Below are 23,895 nucleotides of genomic sequence, written 5' to 3'. Positions count from 1 at the left end.
GCATCAACACAAGAAGTCTACTCAAATTATTCTACATGTAGATTACGTTAGGTTTCACAGAACATACTGGCTGCAAGTGCCTTTTCCATGCTTCTCCCTGTAACAAACAAAAACATGGAAGTACAGAAGAAGATTTTGGCTTGGCCACATGTTCAAACATGGTCTACTTGTTTGTTCCACACACTTCTAATTTTTTTAACTTGCAACATTTGCAATAGGTAAGAAGAAATCTATAAATTCCTGCTTCCAAACTCAACCCAGAGAGCAAAAACATCCTTTGGTACAAACAGACCTAACACAAGTGACATCCTAAATTTTGCAATATGTGGTCAAAAATGCCGTAGAATACTATTATGTTAAGAAGTCCTTATAAAACATAGGAATCTATTTAAATCAAAGACACACAGACTGATAAAAGTAGCCAATTTTATTCCAATAACATAAGCGCTAACACATAATTACTTTTCTCAAAAAGGTTACATATTTATGTGCTTTTTTAGTCAAATAAACAGATTTGTCCCCACTGTAGAAGTGTTTCAATAGAATCCAGAGTCTTGAGTGGCCCAGTTGGGTGCCTAAAAATGAATAAAGATTAGAAGAAATTACTATATTACCTAATACTTACTGAAATGTATAACACATGAAACAGTGGGAATGTTGCTAATAATGAAGGATACCCTATAAGGTTAAAGCCAAGTGTTCACATCCCTGACACACACACTGTAATTGAGTTGTACAGCTAGAGTCCTCCAAGCCAGTAGTTTCAAAAAGGAGAAGTTCTGGAAGATCCCAATATAAATATAGGAATAATTTCTCAGCCATATTTTTAAAAGAAAGCAATGATACACAAGTTTCACCACAACTTCCCATTAACAGAATAAAACGGTTGACCACTACTTGTTCAACTTCCACCAGTATTTCAGTCAAGCACTGAGGAAGCACAATAAAACTTATAATGTTTAAGCTCTTTTCCTGCGTAGCTTGTTCTGATTTTTGTTCGTGTTAAAGATGTACAGCTGGGCCTCAGAGCCACCCCCATTACTGTGCTGTTCTGCCTCACAGAGCTTCTCATATTGTAATATGGAGGGAAGCAAAACCAGATGATCTAGCCAATTTTCTCATTTTCACTGGTTCTACTTAAAGCTTTCAATGACAACTACATTTTCTAGAATTTCACTTAACAGATTTAACAGTTAGGGTTTTGCACAATTCTTCCTCCATATTCCAGTCTTGAGCACCATTCATTCTCCTTTCAATACCACATATACTCCTACAATACTTTTGAGTACAACTCACTTGGAAAAGTATTATAACTACTTTCATAAGTGTCACACTTCATAATCTGCCCTTTCCTAGTGGTGAAGGAGACCATTTAAAAGAAGCAGAGCGGCAAATGACAGAAACAGTTACGCAAGAGAATAAAATCTAATGATGAACAGAAAGGCTAAAAAAAAGCAAGAAGCACTGTGTTTGTGGTCACTATGTAATTTCCAACATAATTCCTTAGTATTAGAACTAGGAGTAGGCACACCTGGTGAATTAAGGCATAGGTTAAGAATTATACTGAAAATTATCTCTTAAAAAGGCAAGAATTCAGAAAAACAAAACTTATACTGACCTCAGATCTACCACTCTGATTCAGCTTCTTCTCAATGTTCATAGCCAACATTTGACTACGAAAAGACAAGCTTTTGGTCTTCTCAATCACTTGTTGATAAGGTGAGACTGCATTGTTGCCCATGACTACATGGCCCTAAAACCCAGCAAAGACAGAACAAATTTAACAATTGCTCAGCATGCAAGGATCTTTGCTTGTAATACTCTGCTTTCAGAACTTTCTCAGATCTTACAGACAAGCACAAAACACAATAAATGAAATCCACTACAGTTTATCCAGGAACAGAAAGTTTTTGATTTCTATTGTTTTTCTTTGCCCATGAAGTAAAAGAAATTTAATGAAAAACTCAACAAATTCACTTGGATCCATCTGGCTTTAAAATGAAAAGAGAGCAGGTTTAGATTAGATTACTATGAGGGTGGAACAAAAAACTGTGGGTACTGCATCCCTGGAGGTGCTCAAGGCCAGACTGGATGAGGCTCTGAGGAACCTGGTACAGTGGGAGGTATCCGTGCAGAGGGATTGTAACTAGACAGTCTTTAGGGTCCTTCAACAAAAACCAGTCCATGACTCAATGTGCAGTCTTACCAGCTTGGAATCCAGTTTGGCATCCAATCGCGCATTCCGGATCAGATTGACAATCCATCTTTCTGCTTCTTCAGGAGTCATATTTAGTTTATCTGCCAACATACTAAAAGATAAACAACCTATTAAATGGCAAAATAAAATCTCTGATGTTGGTAAACATAACAAGGGACTATGGAATAGAAGTCAAACCAATACAAAATATGGCACAGTCCAAGATTCAATAAATACTGCATAGCTGGGAAGCTTACTTTAATTGGACTGAAATGACTCAAAAATTACATACAGGCTCTTCTGCCCATCTCCCACCCCCACTGCAAATAAGAAATTCATATCCCAAAGGGTATTCTTACTCATTCTGAACTACACCACACTGCTTTTAAATCTTGTCCTGCACAGTTTTCCTATGTTCCTATTAAACCTTGTCTACACAAACATTCTTTGAAAAACTGTCATTTAAGTAATTTCACTAATAACATAAAACCACCACCACTATTAAAAAAAAAGTCAACTGAACTGATTTTATTCTTACTTAAATGCAATCAGCAGTCAAGAAAGTATAGATTACCTAGTAGAAAAAATATGTTTAATAAGAAAATTTCTCTCCAAAGTTCAGGAACAAGACTGATGAGACAGAGCTTGGTATAGAAGATATGACAGATGCACTATGTTAGAACTTCTTGCAACTTCAAGGAAGGAAGGTGGGGGAAAACAGAGAAAGGAAAATTCTTAATCAAACATGCACTCTTGTCCAGGAATAATTCCTCCTAATAGTGCTTCCTGTGGCTTTCCAGCTAACTCCTCCAGCTTCCTGCTGGCAGTTGGCTCATACAGGGCATTAGTAACACTCATTCTTCCATCAGCTTGCAGACTAAGGTAAGAAATATGAGGTAAAGGCTACAGGAATGACTAAAAAGCCAGCTGACTACACTGAGTTGCACAAGAGGTCAATTTCTCACCATTTTACAGAATCTTGCCTAAACATCTTTTTCTCCACCTGAAAAAGTGATTTTTTTCTTGATGATTATTTGCATCAAGTAACTACTTTATAACATACTTTATAACCTGACTGGACTTCTACATACACTTCTTTATACAGTTGTCTCTCCTATAAGGTCTTGATCTCTTACCTTTGTCCCAACTATAAAGGCAAATTCCATTTTTTCCACAGATAAACATGAAGTGAATAGGAAAAAAAAAAACCCAAAGTAACTTAAAATACTGAACTTACAATGACTTCAGCAAAATAAGACAACAAATGGGTAACAAGTGTTTGAACTTGGCAAAGTAAGGGGAAGTAAAACCCAACTCCAATTGCTACTGTTCCAGTAGACCTTTTAATCTGAGTTTGAATGAGCAATTATAAAGGCAGAAGAGAGCAGAAGACATTAGGCATGGAAATTTTTGTGGAATTATCAGTCACCTGGACAGAACATGAGACACTTTAATACAAAAAAAGTACAATAATTTTATTACCCCTAATCAGTGATGTTAAGCATTTGACTTGAAACTAAACGCATTTTAAACTGAAAGTACAAGGGGGTGAGTATAATTCTCACATTTCTCTTTTAAAAGCCTTAGTAAGATTTAGATGAAGTAAATTCCCTTCCAGATGACCACAAGAAAGGCTACTGCCACTACACTGGAGATCAAGCAACCCAGCTTTGGGATTACAGTGTGGAACCTCCATTCATGGAGATAGGAGGATTTACTAGTGCATTCCTGACTAAGCAGCATAATGGAATACTGCTGTGGGACCTGCTCAGAGCTGCAGCTGGGTTCACAGGATTAAACCAGATCACTTCCAATCTACAGCACCTACAATCTCCTTTCTCCTTATAACACAGTCCTCGTGTAATTAGAGGGTAAGAGGGCATATATGTCTAGAGAATCATTCCAAGCCAGAAACTATGAAGTATTTTGCATTTGTTACTAGCAAATAATTTTACCTTTTTCTATTATATCTACTTTTTCCTACTAGCTCAGCTGCTTGAGAAGTGGATTTTTTTCAACTAAAAAGTGTTTTGGAACAAACATACAATATATATGTAGCAACGCAACAGAAGTAACACTACACAAGTATTATTTTCCTGCACGTGTATCTGGAAAACTTGAAAATCAGTGAATGAAAATGACAGAGTAAAAAGGATGTAAAATCTGTTTTATCTCATCTTGTAGCTTTGAGACTTACACAATGTTTAAATTTTAGTATAAAACAACTGATGTTATTAGGTAGCAAGTATCTTCCACTGAATAAGGAGTAAATCTATTAAAAACCTAGAACTTTAACATATCTTTGACAAGAGATGACCATCCTCTAGCACTTGGGGCAACTGGACTCCCTCTTAAGAGTCTCTCCTTGCAGCCTACACTGAAGCAGCCAGGACCACCCAAAGTGCATGGATGTATAACATAGAGGTATTTTCCTCTATGTTAAACTAACATACATGACCAAAAAAGTATTCGCTATCTTTCCAGAGCCAAAAGCACAGAAGATCTATCCTGATTACAATTCTGTAACAAACACCACTATTCTCCTATCACAGTTAGAACATGTATTTAAAGCTCTTGAGATATAAAATACAGCTTAGCTTCATTCAAGTTTGACAGCTGAAGTAATAGTGACACGTTTAGATTTACAAATATGTATTAACATCACCAATATTAAGGAAAGGATGCAACACAATTTGCATTATAGGTTACCACTGTTTATAAAGATTCCTGATATAATTCAATAAAAATGAAGTAAATTATAATGAAATACTATTAAAATTTAAAGAATGGTCTACCATATCAAGTTAGAGTTAATTTCAAATGGCAGACTTTTAAATAATTTCTGTCCCCTAGTTTTAGAAGAAAATTCACTTATTTGGGTCATGCTAGGGCTCGTGTTAAGTTTTCATTTACTTAAAAGGCAAGCTGAATTCCCCACATGCTCATATATGAACAAGCCCATCTTATAAAGTTTTCTTGTATGTGCAGTACAAAAGAAGAATGAAGCATATTCAGCTCTCCAATTAAATACAGGCATATCAAAGACTAAACTAAAGCAAATAACCATCTATTACTTCTGATAAACATGATATTTCAAACAGCAAACCAATCACAGGGTGATTTAGGATGTGCAAACTTCAAGTCACAACTGACAAAGCAAATATAAGGAAGTTTCCTACTGTTTTCAAAATCATTCTGAATAGCTAAGCAGTACTCATCAAGCACTGTGTTACAATCATTCAGTTTTTTGCTCCAGGATTAGCAGTGGAAATCACTTGTGAACAAGAAAACGCAAGAACTACGTCTCAGCCCAACATTCATTTCAACTGGCTAATTTCTTCAAAAGCAATTCAAATGCACTAAGAAATAATTATGAACCTAATTTAATCAGCTCAAATATAATCATTGTTACAGCTTGCAAAGAAATTTAAGGCTGATATCCATCATTAAACACACAATGACCTACTGAGAACCACCTCATTACTGATGACTGATTCCATGTGCAATTAACTTAGGGGTATGTGGTAGAAATATCCATGTCACTCTGAGATAAATGTCTCAACTCCAAATCTATCACTTGCCTCAGAACACATTATAATGCTTATAAAGAAAGGACACTGCTATCTATATTTAGGAATTACTCACACATAACAAGGACAGCCAACTACATTTTCTATCATACCCGAAGTTGAAATATCACACACAGCACAAAAAATATGAACTATAAGTAATAAAAACAAAATAAATGGCAATTACCTACCACAAAATTTGATAGAGCTTGCAATTTTTGCCATAATGAATTATTGGTATGTTGCCCACAGTTTATCAATATCTTTTGATACAAGACTTGAAAAATTCTTAACATACACACTGCAGAGTCTTTGCTCATTGACTGGAGTCAGGTAAGAGGAGACTTCTTAGAAAGCCATCTAGTCTCTTGTTAAAAAAGCTTAAAACACCTAATTTCATTGAAAACTTGAAAATGTGCAGTATTCACACCATGAAAAATATTTTTACGAAAGAGCAAGACACTATTGGATTTTATGTTCCCCAGAAACCCATCTTTCAAGACCACTATACATACGGGGTTTTTTCTTTCTTTCTTTCCAAATACTTATTCAAACCCCCTTTATGCCTAACCATGCAGTACTTCTGCTTAAAGTGATTTTAAACAAAGCATTAGCTCTCTTATAAAAACAAATATTAAGTATGGAAAAGCTCTGCTCACAGAATGCAGTTCCATTTTCTATTAGGACTGTATGCTTAAACCCAATACACAAGAGCTGACTAAAATGCTCAAATTCACTGTTTCCCTTCTACATCAAAGCCACTATTCTATTTTAAGCTGATACAAAGGATAAAAATTTTTCCAAAGGCAATGAAGACAAACATCACCCAGTGACTAAAGATTAAAAGTATTAAGACTCAGTCCTTTTTCCAACTATATCTATTCATAAAAAAAAGCAATCCTTCAAAGAAGTTGGCAGTATTAAGACAATTTTCTCTCAAATCCTTTCCTTTGAAATCAGGCAGTGTTAAATCCTTTCCTCAGAGGACTAGATGCACTCATTTGCTCTGGATACAAGCTAGTAAGAAGACTCCATTGAACTTGATCGATTCAACAGCCTTCATTTCTCCTGTCTCAAAGATCTCTGCACTGTTCTCTGTCAGTGAGATTTTTTAGCATTCAGAGTTTTTCACTTCCTTCTTTTTAATTTAAGGATATGGAAATATGGGAAATGTGGGCAAAGGCCAAGTCGAAAGAGATCTCAAGCATACATAATATCATCCCATTTAGTGTTTTTTAAATATATATATATATAAGAGGCATCAGAGCTGATTCATTTGAAAAACCTGTATTTATAAAATAAATCTGAATAACCAACAGACATATTTGCTAATAACAATTCTTACAGCTGAATCACTTTGTGTCACAGGGAATGAAATCCACTGTTTCCTTATTTAATTAATGAAAAAGGCAATGTGATTCAATAAATTTCAAAGAACATATCTATAAGACATACATGGGTATCTACCAAATAAAAATAAATTTAAGCAGTTGTTGTGTTTGGAGTTTGTATTTACTTAATATTATCACTCTATCTCAACATGTGGAATTGAGGCCCAAATGAGGTACTGCCACTAGGACTTCCGTGACACTGGGTATGAAAGTTAATTATAAATTAATATAAATTCAGCAGAGATCCCACTTAAAACCATAGCAGTTTTAGCTTGAAAGTACTGTTTGTCTGGGGGGGCTAGGGGTGGTAGAGAAAGGTTGTTTTGAAGTTAAACACAATAATTAAATTCTGAAGTATAATTATAATTCAAGTACATCACATTAGATTTATAAAACTATAAAGAATACTAGGCAAATGAGATTTCAGTTAGGATTTTACCTGACAACTGAATACTTCCTGAAGTTTGCACTGTTTGTCAAACTGCCCTCCATGACCGATTTTCTGAACTGAGGAATGAAGACATTCTCTTACCCAATGCTGATGCACTGATGGATGCGACAGAAAGTCTCAAATATAAAGAGACGGGCATTCTCAATGAAGTCCTCAAGGCATGCCACTAAGAAGAAATCATTCACAAGCACCTGCATGTGTCAGCAGAAAGGGAACATGAGAGCAAACATGTGAGTAGAAAGGTACTGGCAGACACTGCCAGTAAATAATCCCAATAACTACGAGCAGCCCACAGTATACCTAAAAACATTATTGCTATGTTCAAAGATGTGGCAAAAAAAGCTATGGGCAAACAATATTTTTCATTGTTCAGCATCTTACTAAATTTAAATTGCATGCTAAGTGATCACTGAGGTCTGACTCAAGAAGAGAGTAAGGTTGCAACTCTACTGAAGGTCAAACTCTACTGCTGCCCTTAACTACTGAAGATACTTTCAGCACAAAATTTGACTCCCCACTCATCTTTCACAACAAAAGGCAAATCTGAGCTTTTCTTCAAGCATTTCTCAGACTTTAATGGAACACCTGAAGCTCAGCCAAATGCATGATTACCTATTTGCTTCTTCTTCTAGAACTTCTTAAATATAACATTAATAACATTAAAGCTATATTCTTAACAGTAAGTCGCATGTGTTACAAAATGAGTTGTCATAAAACCCAACACCACCCACTCATGAATTTAAGTTTATCAGAAAACGCTGGCAATGTAATCAAACACCATTGTGAATTTTAGAGGTCTTTACTTAAAGGAAAAGGAGTCTTATAAATATTTTAAGTCTTACTGTTTCACACTCTCTCAGCTTCTTCTGAGCTCCATCAAAATCAAAGTTAACGTACAAGCATTCCACAAACTCTGTGATAGGGTCCCTGTATGTGTAGGATTCCTATTAAAAAAAATTGGGAACAACATCAGAAATCAAGGCCACGTGGTCGCTCACGTATTCCTTATAGTCTTAAAAAATTAATAGTGGAAACAAGCCCATATATCACCTTAAAAAAAACCCTGAACTTCCAAATTCCTCTTATAAAAAAGCTACATAAATGTGCTTCCTCCCTATAGTCTGGTAAAATAACCAGAGGTGTAGTTTCACCTTCATCATTTAATGCTGCAACCTTTGGGCTAGGAAACTGTCAAGATATTAGAGCTGTCTTTGTATCAAACCTCCGAGTTTCATAAAATAAGATAGAATAGTCTTCCTAAATTCTGATTTCAAAGAGGACTCCAACACCAAATCCTTCATACTTGAAACTGAACAATTATTTGATTTTCATAGACAACATAGCTAAGAAAAATGCTACTTTCTATACACTAATTACTTCAAATTATTTTGGTATTACAGAAGTACTCAACTTTCTCTATTACCAGGGAAAGGTAACGCTAAATCTATATACAATTGTGTAAATTCAAGTGTAACAAACATCCCCTTAAGGGTTTCTAATGCATATTATAAGACAGCTTAAATCAGTATGTATCAGTATCTGCTTTAGCATACAGTAAAATCAACAGATTAAGGGAATTCCTAAGAGATATTTTTCTTTCTGGATCAGCTGTTTTTTTCCTTCCCCAAAGAACTGTACTTACAAACTCATTATTTAGATTTAAAATTAAGTTCTATACATGTTTTTCACATCAGAATTGCACTTGTTAACCATTATTTGCAAAATGGTCTTCAAACAAGCGTCTCTCAATTTCAATAAACAGACTGCACACCTATCAGTTCAATACTTGCACAGATGTTGCAAGTATAAACAATCTTTTACTGCTAGTAAAGCAGCACCACAAGTTATTTCAAGTTTTATTTCTATAAAACCTCTACCACATCATCATTTAATATCATGAATCATACAGAGTTAGAGGAGTATTAAGAAATTTGATAGGTGATTTCAAAACCAAAGCCCGATTTGGTATTTTCAAAAGGAATACCCTAATGGTGGGCAAGATTAAACAAAAGCAAGAAGTTGTAACATATTACTTACTTCAAGTATTAGAAATTCATATTATATTAAAAGCTCAATGTTACAATCAGATTTTAGATGAAGATAAAAGCTGAGTCACAAGACTTACCACTGATTTATTGCTTATGGTACCTTTTGTGAGCACTAATGCTTAAAAACAGATTAAGTTGCAGCTAAAATGTGATCTTTGCATTGACTGTGCTTTGCATAGGTAGTTTTCCAAATGCCTGAAGTGGTTATAACTGACTACTAGCCTATAATAACTACACTGTCATATTTATATATGTACACAGAAAGATACAATGTTTATTACTCACAAGATTATCAAGCATTTGAAGTGCATTGGTTTATATACAAGTTGTTTGGTGATTTCATATAAAAATCTGGGCCTTAAACCCCTGTTCACTGCTACCAAGCAACTCTTTTATTGCTCTTCTCTGTATCTCCATCCTCATGAGACTGTGACAACAGAACCATTTTCAAGAGAATGCATGTGAATTCAAATCAACACACACAATTCAGTGGTTTTGAAATGTAAGAAAGAACTCTTATTCATACAACAATTTACTGTACATATAGTTGAAAAAGAATCAGATCCAAAGCCACTTCACATCTCACAGAATTTTCAGTATTTAATAATTCAGAAAGTAAGAATGGCGTGCATACTCTACTGCATGTATGTGTACATGCAGCAGACATGTACATGAAAGGAGAAAAAAATTACACATTACTAGAAGAAGGTTATAATGAAGTCTTCTTAAAAAAAGGCAAAATATATCAGATACTGCAGTCCTTACCTGCTGAATAACCTTGACTAGATCTTTCAGCACTTGTCTACGTTTACGAACATCCTTATTTGTTATGACTGCAGTAGTCAAATATCTGAGGATATGTGGGCACATTGTCTGAATTGCATTGAGATACCTAGAAAGAAAAAAACATAGGTAAGATTCAAAACTCAAAGGTATACTGAAGTTTGCTGATGACACTAAAATGAGAGGAGCTCTCAACTCCTCAAAGGCAGAGAGGCCCTGAAGAGAGAGCCTGACAAAGAAGTCAGAGGGCTGGAAAATCACCAACTGTATTAAGCATAACAAGGGCAAGTGTCAGATTCTGCATCTGGAACAGGGCAACTTTGGATCTATGTACAGACTGGGGAATCAGAGGCTGGAGAGCAGAAAGGGATCTGGGGCTCCTGGTCAACGACAAGCTGAATGTGAATCACAGTGTGTCCTGGCAGGCAGGAGGGCCAACTGTGTCTTGGTGGACATCAGGCACAGAATCACCAGCTGGGCAAGGGAGGGGATTGTCCTGTTCTGTTCTGCACTGGGGCAGCCTCATCTGGGTATTGGTTGCAGTTTTGGGTGCCACAACATGAGAAAAGTATCAAGCTATCAGAAAACATTCAAAGGAGCAACAAAGAACAATAGATCTACATATAAGTCAATCCTTCAATCCTCTCACAAATAGATACAGTGTTTCAATTTTCATTTTTAGTCTGGGAGTTCCCAAGAATCTTTTGAAATAGCTTTCTACAATCAGAATAGAACAATACCTTCACCCTGCAGCCCCAAACTCAGCAAGCTTGCATATTTATCATTTGCCTTCAATTTGATTTAAAGACACCCCCCCCCCCCCCAAGATGGTACAATACAACTTACTGTGGCTGATAGAGAAAAAGGTCAATGATGTTGTCTCTCCCTTTAGGATGATTAAAAAACACGAACAAAGACCAGTGGATAAGCCATGTTCTTTGCTGAAGAGACTGCAGTGGAGAGCTGACAGACTAGGAGAAAATGTAACATTGGCTCAAGTCAAACACAGCACAATGTTTTTTGTCATCTCAATGACAAATCTACTGAAAGTTATAAGCAAGATAATTTTTCCAATATTATATTCCAAACTGTTTCCTGAATTTGCATTTTTTACGGTAAAAGCAGAGATTTTAGCTCTCCAAGACCACCATACCAACCTAAGTTACTTCCCTTCTTAATTCTGAATTCCTTGTATTCCCTCCTCAGATGTGATCTGAGTAACTACTTGGCTTTTTCACCTTTTCTGTTTTACTTCCTTTCTAAATCCTCAGGACTTTTCTTTTTTTTGCCATAAACTCTCAGACAACAATGAAACTTTATAATCACTTTCAGCCAAAAAAAAGGTAATTATCTTTATTTAAACCTGCTGATAATGGACAAACAAGGGTTCAGCTCCAAGTACCTGTATTAGCTCCAAATTTCAACAGCACTTCAAACAGACTGCAAAACAACACACTGAGGATGAACTGACATGGCAAGTAATCCTCCCTCTGAAGAGCATGACAACAAATTGCTCTGATTCAATCCTAAAAAAATTCTTGGGAGTTTAATAAACAAGTCAAGTAGTCTATTATAACCATAGAGAATCATGAAGACAACAAAATTACAGAAGAAAAATTTTTAACACTAATTATCTGCCACACAGACAAAGAACGACTGGGGGACAGAAAACACCTGTTTTCTCAAGACTCTGGTTCAGGAAAGTGAAACTTTCACATCTCTGACATGGCCAGTGAAGCTCCACAAGCAAAGAGGAAGACTGAGAGGTCCCTAATCTCATCAGTTGCTCTGAATTAGTACTGCAGCCCCACTCACCCCTTAAGTTCTTGGTACTCATCTGAACTCAGAAGAGCTTTGTTAAGAAAGCTGAATTAGCTGAAAACTGTTTCCAAATATAAGCTGATTGCAATATCTGTCAAAAGCACTGTCTTCATCAGATAAAATGGTTTATTTACATGCATTCTATTCCTTCCAGCAGATGAATAGTACAAGCATCTGAAATTTAAACAGCAGTTTCACACAATGATACCTCGGCCTGAAACACATCCTTAAGATTTTTTTTGTTTATTGGAAATATATTTGAAAATGCAGATGAGAACCTAAGGTGTTAAGAGGCAAGCAACTTGAAAAAGAATGTTTTATTATTTCTTCACTAACATCCTTCGACTTTCCCACTGCCAATAAGAAAGTATCCAGTGAAAAGATGGTAACCTATTCCTAAATAAGACTGCAAGTAATTTAAAATAAAACTTGAGTACTAACACCTCTAACCTCTCACCTTGCTAAGATGTCCAAGATTTTACTTACATTATTATCTATTGTCTCCTTTAGTCTTGTGAGATCTTCCATGGCTGCATCCCAATTCTGCATCAGGATTTCAGATGCCAGTTTTCCCCAAAGAGAACTCAACGCATTTCTGTCTGTTGCTGGAACCTATGTTCAACAATAACAACAAAGTCACACTCATAGTATTCGAAATTATTGTTAAAAATTATTACTTACTTTTAAAATTACAAACAGTATTTTCTGGCAGTATTTTTCATTTACAAGATACCAATTTTGCATAGGCCTAACTCTCCAAATTAAGTAGGGTTTTTTTTCAGAGAAACAGTTTAGACATGGGAAAAAAACAAACCAGTAGTAAAATTTCTTAAACAGAAACTAGGAAATCCTGTCCAAAAAAGACAAAGATCTGTGATGCTGCAGTTTAAGTTAAAAAAAAATTAAAAATGGGTGAGCACCAGATGACACACTGGTCCCAAACTTATTTTGGGTTTTCTTTTTTTGTTTCACCATTCAACAAATGCTTCTAAACTAATAAAACAAAGTTATTACTAGGCAAGTTCCTAAAGAACCCATAATAGTAGATAACCATCTTCAAAAAGCTAGCATTCCAAACTCTTCCTGCTAATGCCTTGTCCAGAACTGTACTTGTTACAGCAATGTCCAGTGGAACTTGGCACCACTGAACCTGTTCCCTGGAAGGGTAGTTCTGAGGTCAAGCTGTGTTAGTTTTACACAGGAATGAGTTGCACTATGCCATTCACAATGTCAAATTCTGCTCTTAGACTGGTTACAATAGCTCTTTCACAGACTATGTTTCATCACACAGGGCTTTGAAACAAATCTTCTCCCGTCAGAATCAGTAACAAAAGTTTTACACTAAGCTATTATCAGCACAAAAATCAGTACTCCATTTTTTGAGGTTACTGACATACAAGAACATAATGCTATGCCCAGAAAAACGGCATGAAGAATTAAGGACAGTTGCCCACAAACCTACTTCCCCCGTTGGCACATAAAAAGGACCTGTAACACTGAAAGTCACCTTTAGCATCAAAATTTAGACTTATAATTCAACTCATTCATACTTTCTTCTGATTAAAGATACATTTCCCAATTTCTCTTCTTTAATTACAGTCAATTACAGAAATTTTTGTGGTTTACTCTAACAGTATTTCAGAGAGTTAAGATTACTTTTAGATGGGAATACAAACTAGCAAGGAAGAGCATCAAGGTATGAACCACTTCATGTTTTCAACAATCACTACACAAATTTATGAGATACTGACTTACGAGCAATGTATCTTCCAGGCAACCCAGGTGCCAGTTTAGTAGATACTGAGTTGAGAAGGTTCACATGCTCTGTTCTGGTTCCAAATCACTTAATTAGAGGTAGCTGTTCACAATAACTGCTTTTAGGTACCACAGCTGTTCCAGCTACATTATTGGGATTTTCAAGCAGTTACCTTGAATTTCCATTTGTTAGTAAAGCAGCATATTCACTGACCACCAACAATAAATTTACTGTGCTGGGATTCTTACAGGACATCAAATCTTTATTCTCAAAATTCACTCCCACCAGTAACAAATGATATGAATTACAACAAGATGAAAAGAGTTGCTTCAGAGACGATAGATCTGGTTCAACATTTATCATCTGAGCTGTCTACATTTCATAGGGAGATGACTTATACTCTTAAATCCATCACAGAATTCAAGAGAGGACAGATCAGAGTTCAGATAAGAAGCTGGCAGTTCACTATTACCAGCAATTACATTCAACCCACCTGCAAGCTTTTCACTGCTGTTGACTACATCTGTGCACAAAATCAAGTATTCTTAAAAACAAGTATTCCCCCCTTCATTGTATTATATAATTAAATGTTACAAGACACACAAATTCAAAGAACAATTCTGAGTTCTACTTGAAAATAATGGAATTGCTGAACCATAGTGATGATTATTAACCATTACTGTAAACTTTGGCATACAGTAATTGCCTCAAAAAGCTATGAAGTATTATATGCTAAGAATGAATATAGACAATTTACTGGTTTAAGTATTTCGCTGAAAATAACACCAAATAAACAAACCAAAAAAACTAAGCCCCAAACTAACAACCAGTGAAAACTTACCAGAACTCTAAAGAAGTAGAGATATTCTGCAGCTCCTGAGTAGTTACCACATTCATACTGGAATTTTGCATACCTGTAGAGTGTATCTAGGTACTCCTGCCTAAACTGAAAAGGAATACAATAAAAGTTTTTATTTCCTAGGAAAAAAACCCATGTCACAAGCTCATTTTAATGGTAGAGTATAACTGGAAATCTGTAGCTTTTCAAAAGACATTGTACATAGGAAAAGACAATAGAAAACTATTATTTTCTCAATCCATGCCATGGAATGAAAGTTTATACCAATACCAGAAAAAGGTGAAAGCTTGCATTACAAAGTAAAGCCCATCTAAGTTACCAAGTTATCTTAGTTATCTAAGTTACTAAGCCAGCATTAATTGTAAGCTTTTTTTTTTTTGTTATAAAAATTAAAAGTTCAAAGGCTTAAATATGTTAGCATTAGGAATTCCACCTATTAGCTACATTGACAGGAGACAGGACAAAATGCTTGGCCATACTTGGTCAAAACACTGTCAGCTGTGAGGGAGGTTGGGTGGACATACACAGAACTGAATTCCAGAAGCTATAACACTTACCCCGTGCTTCTCAGCTAAATAGTCAAACAGCATCCGACCATCTCTATAATAAAAGGATAGAAAGCACTGCTTTTACAAAATAAATTGATAGCCACCATGCAACACCACACAATGCAACACAATTTCAAAGGTAAAACACAAAAAAGTGAGCATGAATTTGACATAAAATTCTTCCACTTGTTCAAAAGCAGCTGCAGTCATCTATTACTGTGTCACGCAGTTTCAAAATCTTAAAATTATTCAAATTTTAAGTAATGAATGCCACCTGCAACAATAACTACAGTTAAGAGTGGAAAGTTGTTTTAAATTTGATAGCATCCTTAGCTTTCAGTATGAAAGTTAAATTCTGAATTAGAGCTCCTCCCACTCTCACGTTCCAATTTCAAAGCAGTTACTCTAGACAACCTTGATTTTAATAGGAGATGGGGAAAAATGGCAAAGACTAAAGTAAATAGAAGTAGAACTTACCCTGCTAGCACTGAGACAGAGTGGGTCTCTACCACAGCCAATAAGTGCAGAACACAGAACCATAAATCATGATCATACTACTAAGTTCTCAACTTCTATATTCATGTGATCACATCTCTGAAGACTGTTTTTTATTTAACATTAATACTAAAAGAACAAGCATTATTACATATATGAAAGAGAAGCTTAAGCCTCCAGGAGGCAAGCTGTAAATTCCCTGAGACAAAGATACAATAAAAATGGTATGAGAGAGAATATTTTCCCATTTACTCTGAAATCATCTGACTGCAAAGATTTGAGTTTAATTAGAACTTCTAGTACAAGATTCTACAGGGAAATGGAAAATTGCCAAGTGAGCCAAGAATGACAATCCTCAATCATACTTCTGAAAGCAATTAAATAATCTCATGGATTTGCTACAGTAAAACATACTTTGAGGATGAGGAATACTGCCTATCACTCTCTGTAATTTTTAAGTCAATGTCCTCCAACAGTTGCTTAGAGTAGTAAAATGTTTTGGGTTATTCTTGAAAGAACTTCTACCTGCAAAATCTCTTTTACTCTTTTTCTCCCAGAGCTGGGTATTCCAAACAGTGCCATCATGGATCAAAAGTCATGATCTAAAGTCCCAATAATATGCAGCTATCTGAATTTGATACAGATTTAAAATTACCAGCAGAAATTCCCAAAAGAATCAGAACTTGTTTCTACTATCTTCAGCACACTACTCAGGCCTAGACAGATGGGACATATTTCAGCCCAATTCTACCTATTACTATCTAACCCCAATAATCTGGATTAGAACTACTCCTGAACCAAAACCAAAACTTCTGAGCTGTGAAGTTTCCAGATATTTTACAAACACGAATCACATACCAGTTCTAAACCAATACTTGCTGCAGATGAGTAGTAGGGCTAATATTCTTTAGCATTAGGCAAGTTATATTCCATGCATTTATTGACTATATTGTCTCTCTTGCTCCCAAACAAGGCATTTCCAATTTGAAGTCCATACTATTGACCAACTTTTATGAATCAAAATCAAGTAACAGCATACTCCCCACAAAATGCTGGTATTTTAGTAACATTTTTCTAGGCTAATTATTATTATTTAAAAAACTGGCTAAAAGCAAAGCAAGAATTGGACAAGACCTCTGTATATTCAATTAGATTTGAATCTAACTGAACATCTAGTGTTTCTAATTGAATCTAGTTTTAAGACAGGCTCAATTGCCATAGTAACTGAGACTTTCCCTTTCAAAGCTATATCTATAAAAGCAAGTGACTCCTGGCTTTGCATAATCAGAAGTCATAAACAAATGCAATTCCTTTTTCTTTATGTAGTTATCTGAAATGAACATCCATTCTGAAATCAGATGCAAAGGCAGTTTACTTGGTTAAAAATGGCTTTACAGCAGGAGCTTAAAACCAGGAGCTCTGATGGTATCAGGATAGAAAAACTTCTCCTGACGTGCTGTAAAGCTAACAGATTTCATGATTCCTACTGACATCTTGCTTCATGTGTGCTTTGAGACATAATACACTGCACCTCAGAATTTCTGCACCGACCAAAATCTAAATTGATCTATAACAAATTATGAAAACAATGTAAAGAGTGGAACAAAGAACAGAGGCAAGAAAAAAAGGATGATAATGTGTATCTGAACAGAGTAGATTTTAATCAAGTTCTTCTCCATTGAGGGACCCATATTCTTCAGGAAGTTTGTTCATAAAAAAAAAAGGTATATTCATACAGAAGATTTCTGCCAACTAGAAAGAAGAGTTTGTACATTCAATACTGTTCTAAGAAATTCCAGAAGCAATGTTACAGTCTTCCTAATGTTACAGTATCAGCGGATGCACAAAGATTGCCAACAATAAACCCAAGTGCAGGCTTCACCTTCAAATTCAAGTTAAGCCATAGGTTCTCTGTCTCATACAGTATGCTCTATTTAAAATTTTAGGGCAGGTAAGGCTGAAGAAGGGATCCAATTATTATTCCAGTTTTCCAGACACATTTACAAGAGCAGTAAGAGTGATTCCTATCTAAAGGAAACAAAGAGTAATTTATGCCAAACAAATACCTGCCCACCTCTCTGCTGAAGGCAGAGTTACTCCTCAGTGACTACAGCTGAATTCTTTCCTACAGAGCCCAATTCAAGCTTAACCATGGTGAAACTTTGATAGATCTTAGATACAATGTGCAGACAAACTCATTCTACTTTAATTACTTCCCATAAGAAAATTAAAAAAAAAATTGGATGCATCTTAACAAGACTTGAGCATGACCTTACACCAACAAGTTGGAACAGTTTGGGGGTGGAGAAAGTAAGCAGGAAAAGGACAGAAGACCCTGAAGAAATATGTGCTCTGAGGATGAAAGGATGGTCATCCACCAGGCCTCCCAGACTAATATGACACTCCATAACCTTTTCTGGAAGGCAGAAAAGAAAATATTAATTGTTTCATCCTGTATTTTCTCTCAAAAAACCCTAAAGCCGATCAAAGCCAAACAAAAATTAACCTGTGATTGGACTGCACTGGATGATGACTGTCACTTGTAACAAGCTGATTCACAAACATTAAAACAATAGATGTCTTTTGCACAACAGAGAAAAGCACTGAAAAGAGTAAACTGTGTCCAGGAATTTCACCTACCTGACCACAAGCACTATTTAAATACTATATGAAAATAAAGTCTTTCTTGCAGTTACTACACAGAAAGCATTCCCAGCAGCAACACCTGAGAGGTACCAACAAGCCATCCTGACAAATTACGGTAGAAATTACCTAGTGGACTGCATTTGCCTCGTAGTCTCTGGATCCTCAAACATCTTGACAATAGGTTCTGTTTCAGCTTGAAGCTGCTTCAGCTGTGCAACAACAGTTGTTCTCTTCTCACGCAAAGCTGAACACAAACAAAAAGACTTTAATATAATGCTTTAAGTTTTTACATGAACCAGCCTGTAATTACATGGTGCTGACACTTGCACACATCTTCCCAATTCCTACCTCACCTGTCCTCAAACCCAGCTGTGTATAACTATTCTGTAACTTAGTAAAAACTCCTAACATTTGGTTCTTTTCCTCCTGAGTGGAGGCTGCCAGAGAGCGGGTACAGCTGGAGCAGAATCTGTATTAGACAAGGTCTCTTCAGGCTTCCATTAAGGGAGAAACAACCTTAAACTAAGTTCACTTATTCCAAATAAACTTGTAAAAAAGTAAACAATCCAGTGATACCACGAAGATTAATTTTCTTCTGACTGACGATAAGGTTCTGAAAGAACAATTAGAGCATACTTAACTAAAAATTGGCAGGAGAAACTTCAAGCAGCTCAAACTGCAAAATTACAATTTTGAACACTCTGGGCTTAATGAAAACATTTTAAGTCCTTTACAAAAAAACTGTTAGGAAATTCAACTAAGAGTTTTAGGGTGATTATTTTACACAGACCCCAAATTCCTCACCAAGTGCTAGTAACGCAATAAAATGAAGACTTAAAATTTAGAAAAGTGTACACATTAAAAAAAAAAAACAAAACAGAAAGAACACCCTGACATTGGCTATGTGAAACCCACGGGATCAGAGAAGCCAAGACTAAATCCCAGGAGATAAATGCAGGAAACTGTGAAAGTGAGCCACGTACCAGAATACTCAATGCCACGGTGAACAGAGTCAAGATTTCTTTCATGATTTGACTACAGAGATATTTGAACAGGACATCCAAGGTGGCTAACACCATAATGGTGACCCAACCTAAATATGAGAACAACTTGCCTGACAGGAAGTGTTCCAACAAGGAGAAATTATCTCCACCTGCAGTTGACTCTTGAGATTATAAAACAGGAAGAAGAAACAGATGAAAGTAAAACATTCAGTTGACTTACTAAGAATACGAAAATGTTTTCCTGCGACATCTCCTGGGTGTGTGATTGTAAGTTGATCTCATGGAAGACAAGACAAAAGCAACTATAAATCGTGCAGGGACATTTCTAACTGTAACTGTGTAAGTGAACTTAGTTTTAAGTACTTTAAACAGGGGAAAAGGACAGGGTAAGCTTCTAATGATGCCAGCAATTCCACAAGTAAGAACCACCTGTCCATGCACACATTCTGATAAGTGCTGCTACAAGAAGATGACACATACCAGAAAGATCTCAGAATTAAGGCCTTTGCATAGGAAGCTGCGCAAGCAAGCACCATGAACAATGTGTGAAAGAACTAGCTCTGCTTATGTTAATTGAATAAAAGCCACAAATCAAACAACAGTAAGTCATTGTAAAAAAAAAAAAAAACACCCAAAAAAACCCCAAAAAACCTGCCAAAATGATAAGGTAGAATCCTAAGAGATGTAGTGTTTTTCTTATAGTATTTTCAAACAAGTGTGGAATTTCTGATTTTTCATGAAGGCAGAACTCTCCAAGGGAGAAAATTCATTCAACTTTCTTGCAGCTGTGAGCTTATGAAGTTATACTCTGAGACAATCTGCTTAAGTAACTGGCTATGATGAGAATTCTGAAGACATTTGTAGTAGTTACTTTGTGGCAGTCTGCTAGAGTTGCTATTCTTGTCTTGCTTACTTCTTGAGTATTTTACTCCTTAATTACTACTGCTAACAGTAATATTCAACAGTTTAAAAAGGCAGAAGCAGGGAAAGAAAGAGGAATACCTATTCAGCATTGAGATTTTTTTATAGCCTTGATGCAGCCTGACTTTTTTGATCAGTAGAACTGTTAAGTAACCTAAAGGTGAAGCTATTATTACAACTGTTTCTGAGATGACAGAAGTGAAACCCCCTGGTTCTCACTACATGTCACAGTACACATGCCCATAACAATGCCCACCTAATGCTAGCACAGACTAAGTCAGAACACTGACTCCCATGTCCATAAGCCTATTAATTCTCCCCTTCCAAAGAGAAGAGTGGCCATCTCTGCAGCTTCAAGAGCCTGAAAAGCGCAAGACCCAGAGGAAGAAAGCAACAGCATCCAAGTCTCTTCCTCTTAAGATGCAGGCAAAAAAGACTGTCATCCCAATAGCTAAGAAAAAGGTGAGGAATTCACCAACACGAAAAACAGATGGAGAAATAGGAAGGCAGTGGATATTGAAAGACTAGGTCAAGAACAAAATGAAACACACAACCCATAAAAAAAGAACTGGGAAAAAATGATTAAAATTAAAACACCCCTGAAGAATGGAAATTAGACAAAGCTAGATTACCTATTTTCTCCCCATTCCCAAATGCTCCTCCAGATGATAGAAATTTAAGTAGTAAACAGAGAAGTTATCAAAATCATGGATAAAATAGTAAAAGATCGCATTCATTATAATCTTAAATTTATTTTCTCCTAGAGAAGCAGCAATTCTTATTTTGCCAAAACTGAGGAAAACACACATTTTAAGAAAAGTCTCTCAAACTCTAAAAATCAGCCACAGTCAGATAAATTAATGGAATTACCTAGAATGCAACTCTAGTCTTGACACACTGGATGCTTTAAAGAAAGTCACCAAATAACACCAAATCATTATGCGAGTGTTTGAGAGATGAAAAGCTACTACACCTTCATTAGTTGCAGTGAAACACCTTTAAAGTGCTTGAAATTACCAAATCAGCATTGAAATACTTAAGAGGTCACTCAAAGGTTAAGTTCCTGACAGACCAACAAACCCAAACTTCTCAGGATTAGGGCATTCTGTTTCTCTTAGTATTGTGCACCCTTTTGGTAATGCCAAAGTTAAACAGCACTCCAGCAGCTGTACACAACAAGCAATTACCACCAGTTATTATGTTAGACAGAAAAATTGAAAAACAAGCTTTACATATAAATGAGCAGCTTACCATGAGGAATTTCATCAGAATAAAGATTTTTGTACACATCCATAGCAAAATCCACCATGTTGGTATCACTAAGGAGATCCAGTTTTCCTTGGAGCAGCTCTTTTTCATTGTATATCTGAAACAGCAATTATTAACATCTGAATAGTGTTGAAGTTTCAATTCATATTGTGTATTACTTTTATGGCACAGTTTATGGACTTCTGTACAACTGAATTGTTTTAAGTATCAAATCTCACTGCTCTACCATTAAGAGTACTTACAAAAAGCCTCTCTGCATTTTCAGTTTTGACAAAATATCAAATATTTCCTGCTATCTACCAAAATAGGTACTTCAAAAGCTAATTAGGAGTTAAGTAACTATTACTAGTCTCTTAAAAGAAATGGTAATTCCTATTGCAAAATTACACACATATTTAAAAAATTAAAGAACCTTAATCATACTTTTCTTTCAAAGTACTGAATACTTTCCACAAAATAAAATGCTGAGCAGTGAGGACTAGTTAAATCACTTAAAGTGGATTTCAGAAGAGATGCATAGGATTAAACTCACAATTTAATTGTATGGCAAATTATTCTTAAATATGTTGCTAGGTCTATAGCATAAAAACAAGTTTAGAGTAGCTATGTAATCAAATGTGTACTTTTAAACTTTTCAAATTGTTTTTTTAGAGTTCATATTCCACAATTTATCAGTGAGTTGCAAACTGCTGTTAGACGTTGAAGATGTAGGCGAAGGCCAAATCCAGTACATTCCTCAAAAACATATTTGCACAAGAGCTGTATTACAACTCACCATGCCACATTTGAGGACATCTCAGATACAGAATCTGTAAAAGTTTAATTCAGCTCTGAACATTGTGTTGTTCAAAACTAACACCACAAATTTAACTGTTTAATTAACTTCAGCTGACATAAAAATGCTTATGCACAAATGCCCCCAAGATGAGAGGCATTAAGCAAACTCCCCATGCTAGAGACATGACAGCTGGCAAGGTCAAGTTAGCAAGCACGGTTCAACAGTTCCTATCTGAAGGCTAAAATAACACCTACTTTAAATTTAAAACTCACATAACTTTACACATTTCGCTCCCATTTTAAAATAGTTTATACTGATGAGTTTAGTCTAAAGTATGTGAAGTACTCATCTGAGGTATCCTCCAGCATTGCTATGCTCTTTGTAGCAATATAACTTAAAAATATACATAAGAAGACCCACAAGGGATAACTCCAGAAGGGATTTATATTTGTTTCCAACACAAATTCGTGATGACATGGGTTTCAAATTAAAATTAGTCAGTATCACTGGCCTAACCCCACAGACCGCCCAGAGAGCCGGCTGCGGGGCTATCGAGGGTGTCCCACGCCCGGGGACTGCGGCTGCAAGGGAGAGCTTTGACGTCTCCTTTCTCCAAATATAGATAAGAGAAAAATACTACGCCAAATCCGAAGAAGGAGAAAGTGCAGGAAGTCCCTGCTGCCTCGCAAGCGAGGGGCCGCGGCGCTGCGCGGCGCGATCAAGGAGCGGCTCCCTCAGGCCTCCTCTCGGCTCTGCTCCCGTTCCCGTCCGGGCAGCCCCACACGCTTCGCCCCTGGACTCACGCAGCACAGGAGCCTCGAGCTCCTGCCTAGGTAAGCTCCAAATCCCCCACGGGCCGCGCTCGGCCCGCGCAGCGCCCAGGCCCACGGGAGGAAGCCCCGGCCGCGGCGCACCCAGGCCCACAGGAAGCACCGGCAGCTAGCAGCAAGGCCTACCACCTTCCCGCTCCCACAGCCAGCTTCCCCACCCTTAGGAGAGACACGCACCTCCTTGACAGAGAGGAATTCCAGCAGCGGGAAGACCAAGTGCCGGTCCAAAAAGTGCGCGATCTTGGTAGTCAGGTCGTACTCCGCCATCTTGGAGCCGGGACAGAGGAAAGGGAGAGGCGTGACGCGGCTCTTGTGGGCGCTGCGCCTGCGCGGCCCCGCCCCCCAGCGGCGGGAAACCGGGGCCTGCGCACTGAGCGCCCCGGCCAGCAGCCAGGGATGGGGCAATGGCCGCGCCCTCCCTTTCCCCTCCCCTCCCTTTCCCCTCCCTTTCCCCTCCCTTTCCCCTCCCCTCCCCTTCCCCTCCCCGCTCCGGCGCCCGGGCCGCTCCGGGGCCGATCCGATCGCGCGG

General features: G+C 36.9%; 1 protein-coding gene across 1 annotated transcript; it reads right to left on the bottom strand.

Annotated features, from left to right (window-relative positions):
* Positions 1-412: 412 nt before the first annotated feature.
* Positions 413-23,674, bottom strand: EIF3E (eukaryotic translation initiation factor 3 subunit E). Its single transcript, XM_066564408.1, has 13 exons — positions 23,544-23,674; positions 21,741-21,855; positions 18,691-18,808; positions 15,433-15,475; positions 14,858-14,962; positions 12,747-12,872; positions 11,286-11,410; positions 10,422-10,548; positions 8,451-8,552; positions 7,690-7,799; positions 2,207-2,309; positions 1,619-1,753; positions 413-575 (listed from the first exon to the last, which is right to left on the bottom strand). The coding sequence occupies exons 1-13, from the start codon at positions 23,631-23,633 to the stop codon at positions 537-539; spliced, it is 1,338 nt and encodes a 445-aa protein (XP_066420505.1). The 5' UTR covers positions 23,634-23,674; the 3' UTR covers positions 413-536.
* Positions 23,675-23,895: the final 221 nt, after the last annotated feature.

Source organism: Molothrus aeneus, chromosome 1 (assembly GCF_037042795.1).
Source record: "Molothrus aeneus isolate 106 chromosome 1, BPBGC_Maene_1.0, whole genome shotgun sequence".
Lineage (NCBI taxonomy): Eukaryota > Metazoa > Chordata > Aves > Passeriformes > Icteridae > Molothrus > Molothrus aeneus.
Note: the sequence above shows the minus strand (reverse complement) of the source record. Positions and strands in the feature narration are given on the sequence as shown.